We start from the raw sequence: 20,045 nt of genomic DNA, 5'->3' as shown, positions 1-20,045 counted from the left end.
GGGTACCAGAGCCTTAATTAGGGGTAACCGCAGCATGCCACTTAGCTCTTGTGCAGCACGTGTGAGAGATGTGGTGTATGAAAAAAGAGAACCGCTTTAATTTAAGCGTCTTCCATTTCTATTTACATTTGTCTAGCTCTAGCTTTGTGCCAGGTAATATTCTAAGCAGTTTAGACATAATAACTTATTTAATCCTCTTAATAACCCTTTGAAGTAGGCACTGTTATAACCTCCCGTTATAGGATGTGGAAACTGAGATCCAGAGAGAGGGCCTAACGTGCTCAAGTTCACGCAGCCAGTACGCGGCAGAGCCAGGATTTGAATCAGGGCAGCCTGATTCCAAGAATCCGTGCTTGCATCCCCATCTGTTGAATCTCTGTGCGGTTACCCAGAATCGAACCCCACTTCCTTCAGAGATGGGTTGCTGTGCAGTAGTTGGTTCCTGGAATATTCCTTCCCCTGTGAATCCGTTTGTCCTGAGTTGATCCCACGGCCACCGTGTTCATTGCCCAACTCTCTCTCTCCACTTCTTACCTTCCAGACTGATCCCTTGGGGCAAAAGCCCTGAGTTCTGTCCTCACCACCTTGCTCTGCCCTCCACTTCTTGTGACCTGGGACCCCAAAGGGGCATGTCCAGCTCCCAGGGCAGCTGACACTCTTCCGTCCTTGTAGCCAAGGCAGTGCTCATATCAGGCAGAGGTGCCCCGCGTGGCCAGCAGAAGAGGACCATGACCTTGTTGCTTTCGCCATACTCTTCACCCTGGACTCTTAATATAGTGTCTGCCCTCCCCGTCTCCTGTCTTTACTGACACAGCAAGGTCTAACCCGTACTTATCCGCACCATCTCTGTTGTTGTTGTTGTTTTTTTTAACGAAGATGTTGGGGGTAGGAGTTTATTAATTTATTTATTTTTGGCTGTGTTGGGTCTTCGTTTCTGTGCGAGGGCTTTCTCTAGTTGCGGCGAGCGGGGGCCACTCTTCATCGCGGTGCGCGGGCCTCTCAGTATCGCGGCCTCTCTTGTCGCGGAGCACAGGCTCCAGACGCGCAGGCTCAGTAGTTGTGGCGCACGGGCCCAGTTGCTCCGCGGCATGCGGGATCTTCCCAAACCAGGGCTCGACCCCGTGTCCCCTGCATCGGCAGGCAGATTCTCAACCACTGCGCCACCAGGGAAGCCCACTGTTTTTTTAATGAGAAGAAAATTCCAGTCCTCATCCATTTTTTTGTACGAGTTCTTTAAAGAGCAAATGGAAAGAAATTCAGAGCCCATATATATTTTCCTTCTCTGAGTGGTGTTTATTTAAATGCAGATATCCTCGTTTCCTTTGTAGAGTTGCAAGCAATACCTTTCAATTTAAATGTTAATAGGAGTGTAAACTTCAAAATACAAATTTTTCCACGAGGGAGAACTGCTTTTTTCTGGTTCTATTTAATGGTTCTCCTGGTTTTCTTCCTCCACTGCCCTCATCTTCCACCCCCTTTCCACTGCACTGAGCTAAATTCTTTCTCTAAAAAGTTTAGAATGCACCTTTGTCACTTCGAACATTAGAATGTCAAACATTTCGGTCGTGGAATACAGATATTAGACTCAAACCCAACACAATTCATGAAAAGATTTTTCTTTATCTCAGCCTTTGCCTGCCCAACTCACTATTCCAAGTTCTTTCCAAGGGGATTATTCTTAGGCTGACCCTGCATAATATTTTTCCATGGCTTCAGATAGTTGAGTTAGGTTTTCTTTTACCTTTTCCTTTTCCTTTCCTTCCCCCTCTTTCCCTCCCTCCCTCCCTCCCTCCCTCCTTGCCTCCTTCTTTTTGTCTACAAAAAGGCAGGAAAAGATGGGGAAAGAAATAACAGTTGAGCCTTGAAGAGCAGTTTTGAACTACATGGGTCCGCTTCTTCGCGGGTGTTTTTCAAGAGTACATACTACAGTAGCACAACATGCGTGGTTGACTAAATCCATGGATGCAGAACCGTGGATTCAGAGAAGCTAAGTGTACTGAGGGCAGACGATAAGTTATACGCGGATTTTCCACTGTGCGGGGGGGGGGGGGGGGGGGGGGTTGTCGGTGCCCCAACTCCCCTCTTTGTTCAAGGGTTAACCATACAAGCTATGTAAATTCCTGGGTGCAAAGTACTGCTGTGAGCACAGTGAGCTATCACAAAGAGTAAGAAAGGCAGTTTCTTACTCCTAAAGAAATGCAATTGACACATGGGATAATGCAGAGGCAGGAATGGGGCCATCTATATGTGGGTCGTTCCATAGGCAGAGTGGCCTTTGGGATTTTCTCAAATGCAAATAAAAAACAACAAAGATTTAAAGATAATCAAAATAATATCTAATGCCTTAAATCCAAATACGGTGACTATAATAACCTTTCTAAGGTCATCGTGGACCAAATTTTGTGTGTGAATATGATATCTGGCTTCATCTTCTTTTATTTCTTTATTTTCCCTTTCCTTCATTTCCTTATTGATTGTTTTTATCCTGTTATACTGTGTGCATTTTGTAAGACTCCTAAATCTTTTGGAACAAGATAGGACTGTTCATCCATAAATTAGAGTTGATTTTATAATATTAATTTCAATGATTTTGATTCCATTATTATAAGGTATTATTTTTGTTCTTCAGAGAGTTCTTTTCAATAGTATCCTGTTCTTATTTCATGGAGGCAAACTGTGTTTCTTCTCTTGTCTCTAGGGGATATTAATAATTTTTAAATTTATTTTAAAATTTTTTTATACAATTCTTAAAGATTACTTTCCATTTACATTTAGTATGAAATATTGGCTATATTCCCCATGTTGTACAGTACATCCTTGAGCTTATCTTACACCCAGTAGTTTGTGTCTCCTCCCCTCACCCCTGTATTCCCGCTCCCATCCCCCCACTGGTAAGCACTAGTTTGTTCTCTGTGAGTCTGCTGCTTTTTTGTTATATTCACTAGTTTGTTGTATTTTTTAGATTCCACATATAAGTGATGTCATACAGTATTTGTCTTTCTCTATCTGGCTTGTTTCACTTAGCGTAATGCCCTCCAAGTCCATCCATGTTGCTGCGAATGGCAAAATTTTGTTCTTTTTTTAAATAGAATACTGAGTAGTATTCCACTGTGTGTGTGTGTGTGTGTGTGTGTGTGTATAAATATATATATCACATTTTCTTTATTCATCTGTTGATGGACATTTAGGTTTCTTCCCTTTCTTGACAATTGTAAATAATGCTGCTCTGAACACTGGGGTGCATGTATCTTTTCAAATTAGTGTTTTTGTTTTTTTCGGATATATACCCAGGAGTGGAATTGCTGGGTCATAGGGTAGTTCTAGTTTTAGTTGTTTGAGAACCCTCCATACTGTTTTCCGCAGTGGCTGCACAAATTTGCATTGCCGCCAACATTGCACAAGGGGTCCCTTTTCTCCACATCCTCACCAACATTTGTTATTTGTGGTCTTTTTGATGATGGCCATTCTGACAGGTATGAGGTGGTATCTCATTGTGGTTTTGATTTGCATTTCCCAGTAATAATTTTTAATTATTGTTTCTTTCCCCTGCAGTTTGTTTCCTCAAGCTCTTCTCCTCACAGCTTATGGCTTTTCTCAGGTATTTGGGGCTTCCTGGAAGCCCTGAGTCGGGGGTGGGCTTGCCAATGGGAAGCTTCACTGTAGATGGTTGGAGTGGCTGCTTATGCCTCCCTCGCAACACACAGTGGCAACGTGTCTAGATATTTTCTCTTGTGCTGGTCATCACCAGAAAGGTCTCTCCCAGCTTCCAGGCTGTAGGGCAAAGGCAGAGCAGTCTGCTTCTCAGAGCCAGGCAGAAGAGGTCTGGGGTCTCAAGGGTAAGCATTCAACATTCTATATGTGCACAGACACTTGCTCTGTGCATAATGACCCTCAGCTGTGCCGGCCAGCCCTCACCTGAGCTTGTCGACCCCCCGAGTCCTAAGTACGCCCACTCCACCCTGTGGGGTGGGGGAAAGGGGGTAGCCCCAGAGGTGCGGAGTGGGTGAGGGGAGCTAGGGTTCTAGTTCCAGCTCAAACAACTTGTACCAAATCCTTGTTTTATCTCCCTCCCCTCTGCTTAACTTCCTGATCCAAAGGTGGTTTTTGATGCCAATTCCTGAGCCTTTTGGGGATTTGGCAGGATGGTTTTCAGCTTCCCCCCTGCTGGCTCTCACCTTAGCTCTTTAGTTCTGCTGAGGCAATTACACTGTCTCTCAGCTTTACGGTTTCCAATCTTCTGTTGCCGCTGTCTCCTTTCCTAGTTTCCCCTTCTGTGTGAATTTCTGTCTTAAAAAAAAAAAAAAAATCTTGTAACTATAATCCTGGCTTAAGTTGGGAGGAAGAAATACTAGATGCATTTATTACATTTTAACTTTACTTTCCCACACAACTCAATAACCCAACTAACTCCTTTTTTTAGTTCACCGGTTTGAGACTGTTAATAAATTATTTAACTTCTGTAAATCCTGCAAAATAGGAATATTTCTTGTCCTACCTACCTGATAACCTGTTGCTGCAGCTGCCCCGAGTTACCATGTGGGTCTGAGGGCAAAATAAACAGCTGTACGTGCATATGCCTCTAGCAAAATCAATCTCTCACAGGGTGATGGTGAATATTCTCCCAGGTCAGTGAAAATACTCAGACCTGACCTCTGGTTTTCATCCTTCTTTCCAGATCAACAACTTAACATGACCCTCAGCTTTTGTTGACCAAGCCTTTGGGAGACAGCAGAGTGTACCCAGCTGTGTTGGAGGCACAGCCCTCCCTGACCTGGGACACAGATGACTATGATCTGTCTTGGGACTTTTGGAAGAGGAATTCTTCTCTCCATTTCCCTTCCTGCCTTTTGCTGTGTTTCCTTCTAAGTAAATCACTTTGCTTTCATCCACCAACAGCAATACCCTTCCCTCTTTTACCATTTGCCGTTCTCTTTTCCTGCCCAGCCCACTTTTCCACGCCTGGCCCAAGTGCACATACCTTACAGGACCCCGTCTCCATTCAGTCGCCCAGGCAGTACCTTTGGTCCCGTGGGTCTGCGCAGCCCAGGGGCCGGTACTGGTCAAGTCCAGCAGGAAGGGGCTCTGGGGCTTCAGCGGGTTTGTCCTCTCTGGTGCTGGCAGAGGGGCCGAGATTTTTCCTGGAAACCCTCCAGTTACTGAAAAGGGAACCATTGGTTTCACAGGGGCATAGAAGAAAAATGTCCTGACCTGTTGAAGGGGATATAAATCTCCTTTAGACTGAAAGTACCCTGACCTCTCTTTTCCCATTCCCATCACCTGTTTGCCCTTGACTGCAGTGGAGAGTGGAGGAAGCCCCCAGAGCAAAGAGTAACGGCCGTGAGTGCTAGCTGGCTGCGGCAGGCGCTCCCGGTCAGCAGGGGCGGGAAGGACCGAGGTCAGCTCAGTAAAGCAGGAACGGGCTCTCTGTGCATTTCTGCCTCTGTGACAGGGCCCGGTCAGGTCCCCCCACCTCCTCGGAGGGGAGGCTCCGCTGCTGTTCTCCTTCCCACCGCGCCCCCAACCAGCTTCCTCCCTGGGGGGCGGGGAGGCGGCTGCCAGTGTCTGATCTTCAGTGTCAGGATAAGGCACGTGGACCACATCCGTCTACCAGCGTGAGGGCGGAGGCAGGGAGGGCAGGAGGCCTCAAGCCAAACTGTGCCAGGGATCCTCTGTTCGCTCTGCACTGGAGTGAGAGAGAGGCAAAGAGGGGACGTGATGCTTGTGAGGTGCTCCCCACGGAAACCTGGGTGTTCGTTTCCCGGGGATGGAGAGAGACGGTCCGTGCTTGCTTGGATGCGGAGGGGTGGGGGTGGGGGGAATTGATGTAGTTTGCTGTCCGGTCCTCCGCATCACACACACACACACTCCTCCCTCCCTTCCTCCAAGAGAAGGGAATGCCCAGGGGATCAGGGGATCTCCAGGCTGCTCTGAAATCCGCACCTCCCACCCCTTAGGGCAGAGGCCCAGGCAAAGGGCTCCTGCTGGGAGCCCCATTGTGGTGTGTTACCCAGGAGGAGGTAAGAAGGCCAGGTTCCAGGGGAGGCAGGTGGGGTGGAGGAGGCACCGGAGGGCGGGGCTGGAACTGGGAGGAAGCCAAGCCGAGCAAGATGCTGAATGAGGCTGACATGGCAGCAGCTCTGCCCTCTCCCTTCCGCTAAAAATATACCACCTTTCCAGACGGCCCTCCTCCCCCCTGTGCCTACGCCAGGCTTTGTCTGGCGGTTCACTGGGGCGTGGAGCGGAGAAGGGCCTGATCTGGAAAACCGGGTTGGCCTGAGGAAGCCTCCTCGGGGGTACAGTCTGAGAGCAGGTAGCATGGTGCCCACCCTGCGACCTCACGTGCAAGGGAAGCTGAGCCCCTGGGGGCTGGGCTGGAGAAGGAGGAAGGCGATGCTACCAGCAGCTTCGTGCTCACCCCTGACCTCCTGGGAGACCAGCAAACCCTGGAGGGAAGGGAGGGAGTCCTTGGCAGGTGCAGCCAAACTGCCAGGACCCAGCCCAGCTCTAACGGTCCACTTGTCTGGTTCTCACTGCCCGGAGAGGTGAGTAATGCTGGATCCTGACCGGGGAGCCGCAGAGAGCTGGGTTTGTCGCCCTGTCCTACCACTCACTGTATGGCTTTCAGCAGCTCGCTCCATTTTTCAGATAGGGACAAAGACAGTACCTATCTCAGAAGGTTGAGAGAGAAGCCTTGGGAAGAACAGCGCTGTGCCTGGCACAAAGGAGATGCAAAAGAAATGACAGCCATGATGATGGTGGTCTCTCCCTGTGCTCACGGACCAAGCTGTCCCAGCGTGCGTTTGCACGCGAGGAGGCAGGCACCACTGAGGGCTCTGCCCTCTGCAAAGGGAGCCTGGTTGTACCAACCTGTCTGTAAAAGGGCAGGTCGCCTCCCTGCCCCTGTGGGGCCCTGCCCGCTCGCCCGGGGCCGGGGGGCGCTGGACCCTGCGTTCCGGGCTCCGACGCTGACTGTTGCCCGCCTGCTTCCCCGCAGACCTGCGTAGGATGACAGCCGGCTTCCTGGGCATGGCGGTGGCCATCATCCTCTTCGGCTGGATCATCGGCCTGCTGGGCTGCTGCTGGGACCGAGGCCTCATGCAGTACGTGGCGGGGCTTCTCTTCCTCATGGGAGGTAAGACTTGGGGGCCGCGGGATGGGGGGTCCCGGTTACTGGGATTCCGAGAGAATGGCTGGTGGGCGTGTGGACGGAGACCCAGGCCCGGCGGGGCCCTTTCGTTCACTCATTCAGCGAACGTGCTGTGAGCTCCTCTTAACCACTCTCCACCGCCCGCCTGGCGCGGGAAAGACTGGCGATGGCATCGAAAGAGGTGTCAGATCTGGGACGAGTGAGAAGCCAGGGAATGCTCGGGCGTTTTACGCACATACCGTATATACTGTACCTGGGGGTGGGCGGCAGGTGCTCTCTGGGCAGTTTCCCCTTCAAAAGCGCACCTTTACCCTCGGTTTACGGGTCTTAACGCTGCTGCGTTTCCAAACGAGGCGCTAAAGGTGGTAAGACAGGGCTAGACCTTCGTCACATGTCTCCCTTACCCTCTGTTACTGTCGGGGCCACAGAACCAATCCCACCCGTATAAAGGGCTGTATGTATGTAAGCAGAACTGTATAGCTATGAGGGAATAGGTTCCAGTCCACGGGACGTCAAAGTGAATCCGCTATCTACACGCGTCTCTTTTCTCCCTGAGGAGCTGAAATGCGCTCTTTGGTCTCCCGGTTTGAGTCTCAGTCTAAAGCCAAAGCTCACGGTCGGTACACCCATCACAGTGAACTCCTCGGGGAGAAGCGGATGGCTTGCATGGAGTTAGGAAGAAGGGGAATTGGGCTTGGACGGAGGGGGTTAGAAATATGTGTGGGGGAGAAAGGACAGTGAGTCCCCTGCGTGGAAACCACCGTCCGGTAGACGGCAGACACCACGTGAATGGGCTGACTCAGGGTCTCAGCAGGGGCAGGCGGTGGAGGGGTGGGTCTGGCTGGAGAAAGGAGGCGGCCATCCTTCTAGGTGGACGCAGAGATCTGGGGTTCAGTGAGTGAGCTGTGGGTTGGGAGAGGAGGAGGAGAGTTGCAGGGTTCCACCTCGTGCCTGACCGTTTATCCTTGTTCCCCCGAAGCGCAGACACCCTGTGCCTCCCAGATCCTCTGCCATCAGAGTCGGCTGCCCCTGCCCAGCACTGCCTCCCTGTGGGTCCTACAGCGGCACTTAGGGCAGAGGCTGGGGAGGGAGGGGCACGGTGGCTCCTTCACCCCTCCTTCCGGTCTCCCGCTGAGACGGGGGCCCCCAGAACCAGCCGCACCACCTTTTCTGCACCCGGGCGTCCTCCTCACTGACGCGAGGGTCACACTTGGCCCGGGATTTCCATACTTGGTGTCAGCAGCGCAGAGTCTTTTTTTGTTTCCACCTTCCAGTCCGAATCTTCCGTGGACCCCCAAAAAGTGAAGAGATGCAAGTGCAGTGGCTCTGTCTGCAGTGAGTGTTCTCTCTAAGACTCTTGTGGTTGTAGAAAGACGGGCTCCAGTAAAACGGGGCTTTTCTAAGGCTCTCGAGAGGGCTCCCGGGGATCCGAGAAAAGCTGAGCAAACAGGCCTCGGGCACAGCAGGAATCCAGCAGCCCTGGGAGCCGATACTCTTTCATCTCTGCTTCTTGCGAGGCGATCGTCTTCCCCTGCACGGTCCCCTCTCCAGGCCGGCGCTTGGCTCACATCCTGCCCAGGTGCTAAGTAAGCCTTCCAACTCTGGCAGCTTCCAGAGAAAGACGGAGTGATGGGCCCACTGATTTTTTGCAGGCTGGGCCGCACGTCACTGTGACTTGAAGAGGGGGGCTCCCTGGGACACTTCCCACGCACCTGAGACCCCGGGTAGGAACCCTCCCAGAAGAGGGCGTGGGGCAGACAGTGGGGGGCAGGAGGGTGCCTGGAGCCGTGTCCCCCATTTGCTGAGGTACCGCCCAGGAGCCTAGGGCCCTGGGGATGCCAGGAAAGCCCTTGGGCTGGACTGGGGACCTGAGGCCCCTCCCCACAGGGAATGAGCGAGGGTGTCGCCTCCCTTCCGCCTGGTTAGTGGTTCTTAATCACCTGCAGAACTTTTAAAAGCACTGATGCTAGGGCCTCACCCCAGACCAATCCGAGCCGAACTGGTGGGGATGACGTTCAGTAAGGGGTGAGAGCTGGGGGGATGGACGACCTTTAAATTCCCCTCCAGGTCTGAAATGTTATGTTCTGGGCCTGAATCAGTTGGGCAGGACCTCTCGAAGTTTGTTTTCTTCCTTCCCCCGATGCCCCCCACCCGCCCCATTTTATGACTGCCTTAGGCAGCATCCGACAGGGGCTTCGGTTATTACTGTGGGGGCCTATCCGAGCCCTGATCACCGAGGGTCCCAGCTACACCCACCTCCCCAGCACGTGCACTCCCTTTCTTTTTTTTCCTAATGGAAAAGCCATAGTTCATAATAAAATGTTAGCATCCGGAAGAACTCTGGAGAAGCTGCTGTCCTCTAAGAGCTGTTTCTTCCTGACGGGAACATTGTCCTGGTTGGAGTGGGGCCATCTCATCCACCGTGGGGCTCTGTTACCTGTGTCCATAGGTAGAACTGCCCTCTCCCCAAAGAGGCTGGGGAGGGAAGCGGCGTCCTCACACCTCATGGGTACCGTCCGAGAGGCCCCAGTAGGAGAGGAAGAAGGACAAGGCCGCTAAGAGCTGACCCCTTGAACCCTGGTCTTTTGGGGAAGATAAGGCTCTAGGAGGGGGAGGGCACGCTCTCCCTTTTCAAATTAGTGCCCTTTCCAAGGAGGCCCGACACAGCTTCAGGGGGTCCCAATGCCCAGGGCAGCTGCCGCCTGCTGACCCCATGCGTGTGGTTTAGTTGGAGCCTGGGAGGAAGCAGACTCAGTGTAGAAGCTGTGCCCGCCCCCATCCCTGCTCAGCCCCCAGAGCTGCGGAGAGGGTGGGTGCCAACCCCAAAATGAAGCCTTGTCCTGTGGAACCCTGAGTGTCAAAAAAAGACATGTGAGCATCAGCCCCTCCCAGAGCCCGACCGGTGCCTGCCCTCCAGGAGTTCATCTTCTAGGGCTGACCTTTGAAGGGCTTGGAGAGTCAGCTACCTGTGACAGGAACCTCATGGACCCGGCAAAGCAGTCACTCAAACTGTAGATATTCGTGACCAAAAGGCCCCACGGCCTTAGCTTTCACCCAGATTGGCATTTCAGGCACCCGTAACTGAGCACAGACCAGGGCCCAAGGGGTTAGATTGGGCACCAGGTGAGAAAGGTGGCGGGCACCAACTGCCGCAGCGCTGGCCGGGTGTAGGTGTGGTGAGGAGCTGGAAGAGGAGGGCTTGGCAAGAGTGGAGAAGGTAAATTTACAGTCAGGAGTCTGAAGATGGAATTGCAGTTGACTTCAGATGAACCGGCCGAGGCCGAAACACAGACAGAAGAGTTCTCTTCACAACCTCTTCTCTGTTCCCACATGAAAGGAGGTGGCCCACACCGGGTGCTTCTCTTTTCTCGATTTAACTATTTCTGGGGTTCATGAGAGGGCACCCCGCACCTCGTGAGATGACTAGCAACAAATTGTTTAGTTAACGCTCAACCCAGAGGAGGCAATTAGTGAAGTATGGCAGCTCTGTGAGGCCAGGAGGCTGTGGGTGGTGAGTGGGATCCAGTTTCCCCCTTGGCATGGCCTCCAGGGGAGAATCTAGCCCAGACTGTCACAGCGCGTCTAGGGGCAACTGCCAGAAACAAGTGTCTGGAAGCATCATCAGTGAGATTCAGAAGCACAGGGACAGGATGGCATGGGTGGGGGCGGGGCAGTGGGCCAGGGAGCACGTGACTCCTACGATTACTTGTCATTCACTCGCCGGGCGAACCTAGAGCTAGCTCATGGACACAGATCCACAAGATGGGTGGGAACATCCAACACCCATGCCCCGCCCCTCAGCACCCCTCACATGTCCTCGTCCTCCCACTCTTGGAAGGCATCCATCATCTCTGCCGTGAGCTGTCATCGAGGCTAATGCTGGAGCCTCCTATCTAGACTCTGGCACCCGGCAGTCAGTCCTTCACAGGGCAGTTGGCATAATATTTTTGAAACTATAAATCAGATATTCATTCATCTACCAATGCTCAAAAAGCTTACACTTGAACTTAAAATCCAAACTCCTTACCCTCCTTTAGAAGCTATCTTACTTAGCTTGGGCTGCTATGACAAAATAGCAGACACTGGGTGGCTTATAAAGAACAGAAACTTATTTCTTGCTGTCCTGGAGTCTAGAAAGTCCAAGATCAAGGCACTGGCAGATTCAGTGTCTGGTGAGAACCTGCCTTCTGGTTCATAGATGTCATAGATGGTACCTTCTTGTGTGTTCTCATACGGTGGCAGGGCCAAGGGAACTCTGGGGCCTCTTTTATTTATTTTAAATTTATTTATTTTTGGCCGCGTTGGGTCTTTGTTGCTGTGCGCAGGCTTTCTTTAGTTGCCGCGAGTGGGGGCTACTCTTTGTTGCGGTGCGCAGGCTTCTCGTTGCGGTGGTTTCTCTTGTTGCGGAGCACGGGCTCTAGGCACACGGGCTTTAGTAGTTGCAGCACGCAGGCTCAGTAGTTGCGGCATGTGGGGCCTAGAGTGCGTGGGCTTCAGTAGTTGTGGCACACAGGCTCAGTAGTTGTGGCTCACGGGCTTAGTTGCTCCACAGCATGTGGGATCCTCCCGGACCAGGGCTTGAACCTGTGTACCCTGCATTGGCAGGCAGGTTCCTAACCACTGCGTCACTAGGGAAGCCCTGGGGGCCTCTTTTATAAGGTCACTAATGCCATTCACGAGGGCACCACCCTCATGACCTAATCACCTCCCAAAGTCCCCTCCATTTAATACCAACGTCTCGGGGGTTAGCATTTCAACGTATGAATTTGGGGGCACGCAAACATTCAGTCCACGGTGGAAACCCTATGTAATCTGGCTCATTCCACCTCCCCCACCTCCTTTCCTGTTCCTTCCCCTATGCTCATGTCACTCCAGCCACACAGGCTGCCTCTCTCCCGGTACACATACAGTTTTACTTCAAGGCCGTGGAGCGGCCTGATAGCTTTCCCCACCAATGCCTCATGACTGGCTCCGCTTAGGATTCAGATTCCAACTGAAAAGGCACCCCCTCAGAGAGGGCTTCCTCAACCACCCCGTTTAACAAAGCTATCCAGTTGCTCTCTACATTTTAATTAATTTAATTTTCTGCAGCACACCCACTACTTTATGACATGTTTACTGTTGTCGTGTTTTGGTTGCTTCTTTTTTTTTTTTTTTTTTTTTTAGCAGCGTAATAAAAACATTTGTTACCTCACGGTTTCCATGAATCAGAATTCCAGGCAGGCTTCACTGGGTTCTCTGCTCAGGGTCTCACAAAACTGCATTCCAGGTATCAGCCAGCACCGGGGTCTCGTCTGAGGCCAGGATCCTCTTGCAAGATCATGATGCTGTTGGCGGAATTCGTTCCCTGCAGCTGTAGGACTCAGGGAAGCTTGCTTACGCAAAGCCAGCAGGAGAAGAGAGTCTCTGACTTCTTCCATCTCTGACCTTCAGGTTCTTTTTTTAAAGTAGACTTTCTTTTTTGGAACAGTTTTAGGTTTACAGAAAAACTGAGCAGATAGTGCAGAGAATTCCCATATTACCCTTTGCCCTGGCACAGTTTTCCCTATTATTAACATCTTACATTAGTACAGTACATTTATTGCAATTAATGAATAAATATTGGTACATTATTATTAATTAGTGTCCACAGTTATTTAGATTCTAAGTTTTATCTGATATCCTTTTTCTGTTCCTGGACCATCCAGGATCTCCCGTTACATTTAGTTGTCATGCTTCCTCAGTCTCCTCTTTCTGTGACAATTTCTCAGACTTCCCTTATTTTTAATGACCTTGACAGTTGAGTACTTGAAGAGTACTGATCATCCATATTGTAGGATGTTCCTCTGTTGGAACTTGGCTGATGTTCTTCTCGTGATTAGACTGGGTTATGGGTTTGGGGAGGAAGATCACACAGGTAAAGCACCATTTTCGTCACATCGTTTCAAGGATACATACTATCACCGTGATCTATGACTGTTGATATTACCCTTCCTCACCTGGCTGAAGGAGTATGTGTCAAGTTTCTCTACTGTAAAGTTACTCTTTTCTCCCCCGTCTCCATACTGTCCTCTTTGGAAGGAAGTCACTAGGCACAGCCCACACCTAAGGAGTCGGGGCTTAGGTGTCTCCTCCTTTAGGGCAGAGCAGCTACATATATTACTTGGAACTCTTCTGCACAGGAGATTTGCCTCTTCTTCCCTGTTTATTAGTTGATTCAATCATTTATTTATATCAATGTGGACTCATGAATGTTTATTTTATACTTCGGGTCATAATTCAATACTATATTTGCTGTCCAATTCCGGCTTTGGCCACTGGGAGGAGCTCTTTCGGTTGGCCCCTGTGCCTCTCTGGTGTACTCTTATCGATGCGGGGTTTTGCTTTTGCTTTTTGTGAGTACTTCCTTAGTTTGGGGCACTACACGGTGTTGCAGGCTCATCTCGTGTATTTCCTGCCCCAGTCGTGGAACCGGCCACTTCCTCAAGGAACCTGGTTCCTTTTATTGGAGAATGGTATTGGAAACCAAGGTCTGGACACTAGGTGTCTGCAGTGTTTCTAACATTTTGTATTTTTTCATCGCCTCCCACTCCGCGCCTCCCACCACCAACACAGATATCAGCTCCATGAGCTCCAGAACTTTGCCTCATTCTCCAAGGCATCCCCTGTGTCCGGAACAGTGTCTGCAGCCTCAAATATCTGTTGAATGCACGTATCAGAAAAGGGAATTATGTACAACAGAGAAAGTGTTTTGTTTTTTTCTTGATAGAGCAGCAGTCCTTCAAGAAATTAGCCTGTCCTCTATTCTTGGTCTGAGCTCTTCTTCCAGGGGGCTCCTTATTCTCTTTTTATCTTTATTTGAATAGTCCTGGGGTCTGTCCCAAATTCCTTTTGGATGTAGGGTGTGAATTACACATGACCTCATGAAGAACTTTCTGCCTTTAATTTGGACTCCTAGAACGTTAGAACGGCAGGGGCCTTAGAGACCCTCCAGTTCAACCTTCCTGTGTTTCCAGATAAGAGTAGTTGTGTCCGTTGTCCGAGGTCATCCAGTCTAGTGGGTGGCAGAACTGGAGCCAGAGGCCAGCCCGCGACACCAGCCTGGGTCCTCGCAGCCCATCCTGCTGCCTCTGCTTTCAGCTCCCCGTGATGGAGATCCCCCGACCCCCCGCGCCACACACGTCTCCCCACGCTGGCATAGCTCCAATCCTGTGCTTCTGAGCAGGTGCCGGTGCCAGCATCTTGCTCCATTCCCTTTCTGTTCCTCCCTTCTCAAAGCACGAAGGGGCATATGGAGGAGACAGTGGCCAGAATTGAGGGCACAGGTGGTGAGGTCCCTCCCACCTGTGATCAGGGTAACATTTCCTGCCTTCCCAGTCAGTCAGGAGAGCAAAGAGAGTGCCCGCAAAGGAGCTCAAGCTATCCGCTTTGATGACTGCAGTCATTTGCAAACCAGTGATGCCAAATGGGTCCCCCTCCGCCGGGCTCACCAGAGAGCAGTTCAGCTGTGTGGTGAACCCCCAGATACTCCTCTTCTGATAGACAAAGACCTTGATAAAGGCCCAGCAATTATGAAAACTTACAAAGCTAAAATGAAAAGGCCAAGGCATGGGTGTCTTGACTGGGTGACTCTTTCTTTCAGGCAGTAGAGTGATTTTAGGGATGCTGTGAAGTAAGACAACATCCATCAGCTTCTCCTTACCGTCCTTCCGAGCTCCAGCAGTGCTCAGAAACGTGACCAGGGCTGCATTTCTATAAGTCCAGTAGGGACTGTGCCTTGAAATTCATGACTCTTGGGTAAGAGAAGGGCGACCGCGTTAAGTTAGATACTATTCTAGGGAGGGAAAATAGAATCAGTAAGCCAATGACTTAACGTGATGCAAGCTTGTAAGAAACCCTCAGTAAATAATAGCTATTACTATTACATGTAAAAGGTAGTAACGTGGTAGTTAGTATTACACATGTACCCCAAGTGAAATCCATTCCAGTAGGCAGAAGAGAGTCCATAATCTATCATGAGCAAACGAGGTAAAGCCCATCTACCCACCCCACTAAACAGCTTTTATAGTTTCATGTGGGATTTCACTAGAACATCCCAACTCTTCTCTTGACTTTTTTGTCTTACAGTCTTTCTTTCAAAATCCTAAGCGGGGGCTTCCCTGGTGGCGCAGTGGTTGAGAGTCCGCCTGCCGATGCAGGGGACGCGGGTTCATGCCCCGGTCCGGGAAGAGCCCACATGCCACGGAGCGGGTGGGCCCGTGAGCCATGGCCTCTGAGCCTGCGCGTCCGGAGCCTGTGCTTCGCAACGGGAGAGGCCACAACAGTGAGAGGCCCGCATATCACAAAAAAAAAAAAAAAAAAAAAATCCTAAGCGGAACTTCACAGACTACTTCCTGCCCTTGGGGTGTGTCTTGCCCTCTGGAAGGTGCATGTTTGAACATGTATTAGCATTTGATAATTACATTCAAAACAGAGACCTTTGGGGGAGGAGACACCTTGTCAGGAGGAATAGGAAATAACATCCACGCTTGCCTAATGTAGAGCCAGTGGCCAGGACTGACCACTCCAGCAACCCGGACCGCAGGGGTGGGGCTTCACTCCTGTCTTAAGAGTTGAAACAGACCTCAAAGCAGTTTCACCCTTGCCACCCAGTGGGACCTGCCTCTGTTATCGATTTGCACTTTGGAGGAAAATAGTAAGCAGCCCTGGCCCTGTAAACCCCAACCTGGTCAGTGAAGGCCATGCCAGAATGACCTATAACCTGCCCACCAAACACTCAGCAAAGCCACACTGCTACATATTCTCCAGGGCAGAGGCTATGACAGAGCAGACTCTGGAAAGAAATGGAAGTGGGGGCGGGAGGGTGGTCGGTGGTTTGGGAAGAACCAACTCTCGTCTCGGATGTCCCTGCCCACACTTGCCCTGAACCACCTTCCACTCCCTGCTCCCCGACTGGGGGGTTAAAATCCTTCTTCGGGAAGTAGAATCATCCAGTTAGAAGGGAGAGTTACGGTTTTATCATGGAGAACCAGTCGAGCACCAAAGGAGTCTTGGACTAGCTGTGTGACACTGGGAATGTTACTTAACTGCCTTTCATGTGTTGCTTCAATTTTCTCACCTATAACACAGGACTAACAATAGTACCCACTTGAAGCCTAGTAGTGACAATTATAGTTCACTCATGTAAAAGGATTAGAGCAATGCCTGCCATTGTTCTCAATAAATTTCTCGATGTTATTATTTTTACTACTGAGATGCTTCTTTTTTTAAACAACCACCTTCAGGGACACTTTACGCAGCCCCACACCACGACCACCAACACCACGCAGACACGCACGCCACGGGGGGATGAAGACGGAGGTGATCGAACAGATATTGTTTCTCTGGCTAATCACCACCCTACCCATTCATTCATTCATCCATTCATTCAGTATTGATGGCCGCTTATGTTCCAGACACTGTTTAAGTACTTGGGCTGTAGCAGGGAATAGGATCGAGTCCTCATGAAGCTTACATTCTAGCTGGAGAAACAGACAAGAAGCAAGTGTCATAAATACATGAGCTGATGTCAGGGCATGAGAGCTATGGAGAGAAATTAAGCTAGGAGGCAGCTAGGGAGTTCTGGGGGCCATTATTGTAGATGAGGGGCCAGTGGGTGGGCACGGAGGCCTCTCAGAGGTGATAACAGTGAACGGAGGCTTGAATGAAGGGACGTGGCGAGCTGTGGTAGGACTTGGGCAAGATCAGTCCCTGCAGAAAAGAACAGCAAGCGCAGGGGACCTGGGATGGGGAATGAGCTTGCTGGGTCTGAAGAGCTTGAGTGACAGGAGCCGAGCGAGATGGAGGTAGGCCCACAGCTGGGTAGATTGTGTAGGGCCTTGGAGGCCATGGGCTGGGTTCCATTGATTCTGCCCTGCCCTCTCTCTGGTTCCACATTGCTCTGGGCTTCTCCCCTGGGCGATCACTTGATATTATGTGACTTTTATCAGTGGTCTGGCTCCCTTGAGGGGTACCTATAGCTGAGGCTTCTTCAACCTGCCATGCCCAGTTCCAGTGAGTGAGGGCATGGTATCTGTGCCTGGGGTGGCCAGGTCAGGGTAGGGGGACTTCCACGCGCCCCCTGAAGGTGTTGCATTGCTGCACACCCGGCAGCGTCCTTCCCCTCCAGTCAAGACCAGCAACATAATTGGTGGGGCCCAGTGTAAAACGAAAACTTGGACTCCTAATTCAAACACTATTAAGAATTTCAGGGTGACGACAGCAGAGCGTTAAAGGAAGCACACAGCTGCTCAGGTGGCATGCCCACGCAGCCGCCTCTGCCTCCAGAATGGTTCCATACCCACACTCCCCGATCCCAGGGCACCACAGCCTTCTGCTACAGGGGGCTCGCAGAGAGCTTGAGAACTCAGGTCTTCTCCCTGTTCTTCACGCAGCTCTCCTTCTCCCTAACTCAGGCTGAGTCTGCTGTGCTTAAAAGCACCCCTCGTCTTTGATGACTGAATAATCACACAGAACGTGCGTTCCCGCCTGCCTCAGGTCAAAAGCTGGCTCCGCAAACATTGCCAGCACAACCCGCTAGTAAGACTAGACTGAGTTCGTTGCTTACGGCCATCAGGGAGAACGGCACCTTCCAAAGCTGGCAGGGTCTGCGAGGGGGAAGGTAAGGTTGGGATTTATTGAGAACTGGAACCTTGGTTTAAGGCCTTTGTGTCTATGCAGGTCTTTGATTAAGATCGGGTGAGAATACTGATATTATCCAAGATCAATGGAAACAGCAGGATCGAAGAAGTCTTAGAGCTCACACTGTCTACTGCCGCTTCAAATGGAAGAGTTGATGGATCTTGCAGGAAGTTCCTGTAATGCAGTCAAACCACTTGCGTGGGCAGGGCAAACCCAGAAGTGTAAAGGGGTAAAGGAGGGAATAGCAGAGTTAGGTTACCATAGATGGTAAAGTATGGTTATGGTTCAGCGTCTAGGCTGGGTGTGGGTGAATGATTTGGGGTCCCCTCAGGATGAGTGATTTCTCCACAGCCTTGGTGCATTCCTGGCTGGCCTGTCTCCACCAGTACAGATATGCTCAGACACAGTCGAGACTCAGGCTGGGATGCTGACACCTGAGGTCTCCTCCTGTCTTTCCTAGAAATACTAACATCGCTGCCCTAAGTTGGGGCCTCTTGCTTCCAGACAATGGGAGCAAGAATGGGCTGGGGAAGGGCAGTGAGGAGAAGAGGCGGGGGGGCAGGGTAGCCAGAAGCCAATCTCCCTTCTAGGAGTGGTGGTTGAGAAAGAAGAGATTTCCCCAACAGCCTTTTCAGTGGAAACAGAAAGACCCAGAAGGTGGTGCTGACTCCACAGTGCTTGATTGCCATGGAAACAGGTAATTTCTAAAGCACCTTCAAAATCCTCCCTCCCTGTGGCTCTTCTAGGATGTCCTTACAGAGGTGAGCAAGCTTCAGAGAAAAGGAACTTGTTTGGCAAGTTCTCGGCCTCTTGAAACAAGTCATACATCAAAGAAAAACGCTCGTTCCTGAAGTAAATGCAGAGAGCCCTCCGATGGGGCTTAAAAGCTGCTCCTGGGAAAAAATTAAGAGGGAGGAGGTGGTGCAAGTGAGGAGGAGTTGCCTCTCTCCTGCCCTGGGCGCAGAGAGGAGTCTGAGGACAGGGAAAAGCGGCATCAGAAATAGGCACACCCAGGGAAGGGGAACAGGGGTTCTGCTCTCAAGAGGCTCCTGTCACCCCCACTGCTTGGATGGCTGGGATGTGCTGTGTGTCCGGGGACTGACGCCAAGGAAAATGGCCCAGACCAGACACAAGGGCCCCCTGGATAGACTCAGAGGACATCACCAGCAGGCGAGCTGGGGTGTGCGCACGGACGCAGGGCCCCCCCAGCTCCCCCTGGGGACCAGAGAGCTGACTTGGAGAAGCGGCCCAGAGAGCAGGGGTGAGGGAGGGTGGGCAGCCGGCGCCCACAGTGCACAGTCAAGCACACCCTGGGCCCAGGGATGCCCCCCCACGCCGCCCCTGGACCTCATTGTGGACGATGCCCCCTGTGGGCGGAGGTGGGGAGGAGCTTAGCAAGCCTGTACCGATTGCTGTGTACTCCTTCCAGGGTCCGATGGGGATGGCCTTGAAGGCCTAGGAGGTGCTGGTGGGGGAATGATTCTGGGGAGACCTTAAAGCGTTACACTGGAGAGGGTTTATGAAGGCAGCCCCAGAGGTGTAAGTGAATTCTGCTCTAGCGGACATGCCTCTGTTCATGCCAACAGAACTTGGGCTTTTGGGACAGACGGGGAATGACTTGCATTTTACCTCCCCGTATAAAATAACTGGAGAATGAGTGCCTGTGTAGAGCTGTTCTCTCCCTGACATTCTAGAAGTGTCCTGATTTCAAATACACTTGCCTCTGATTAGATCATGTCTCATTCCATGTGCCTTGATTTGGGGTTTGAAAACGACACTCACGCTATCTATGGAAGCCATCAGAACATCCAGGATGTCCAAGACGGGGCTGTGAGAGACAAGGGCCCATCCCCACGTTAGTGAACCATTAGAATCTGCCCAGTGCTTATAATTCATTCAATAAGCAGCCAGTTAGGTACCGGCCAAGAACTAGGTAGTCGGAGGATAAAATAAAATAAAACTCATCGCTGCCTTGGTGTTGCCCACAATCTAAGAGGAGAGTCAGACACCTAGACCAATTGGCGTGATAAATGAGCCGTTTTCCTTTTAATGACTGACACCTTTAAAAGGCAGAATATTAAAAACGAAAGAATTCTGTGTCATTTCAGCAGTAAGGAGGGTGAGGATGTCTTCAACCTACGTGTCTACCATTCTTGGGGAAGGAAGGTGCTGGTCATCCAAAAAGGCTTTTAAAAGGGTCAGTTATGATTTAGCTGACAATTTTTACTTCACAGAGCTC

At 51.1% G+C, this 20,045-nt stretch overlaps 1 protein-coding gene across 1 annotated transcript in view; it reads left to right on the top strand.

Annotated features, from left to right (window-relative positions):
- TMEM178B (transmembrane protein 178B) overlaps positions 1–20,045 on the top strand; it is a 354,973-nt gene that overhangs the window by 312,472 nt on the left and 22,456 nt on the right. The window contains exon 3 of the mRNA XM_059073504.2: positions 6,995–7,132. Within this exon, the coding sequence (XP_058929487.1) occupies positions 6,995–7,132 (138 nt within the window). The remainder of the gene's footprint in view (positions 1–6,994; positions 7,133–20,045) is intronic.

Source organism: Kogia breviceps, chromosome 9 (assembly GCF_026419965.1).
Source record: "Kogia breviceps isolate mKogBre1 chromosome 9, mKogBre1 haplotype 1, whole genome shotgun sequence".
Taxonomy (NCBI): domain Eukaryota; kingdom Metazoa; phylum Chordata; class Mammalia; order Artiodactyla; family Physeteridae; genus Kogia; species Kogia breviceps.
Note: the sequence above shows the minus strand (reverse complement) of the source record. Positions and strands in the feature narration are given on the sequence as shown.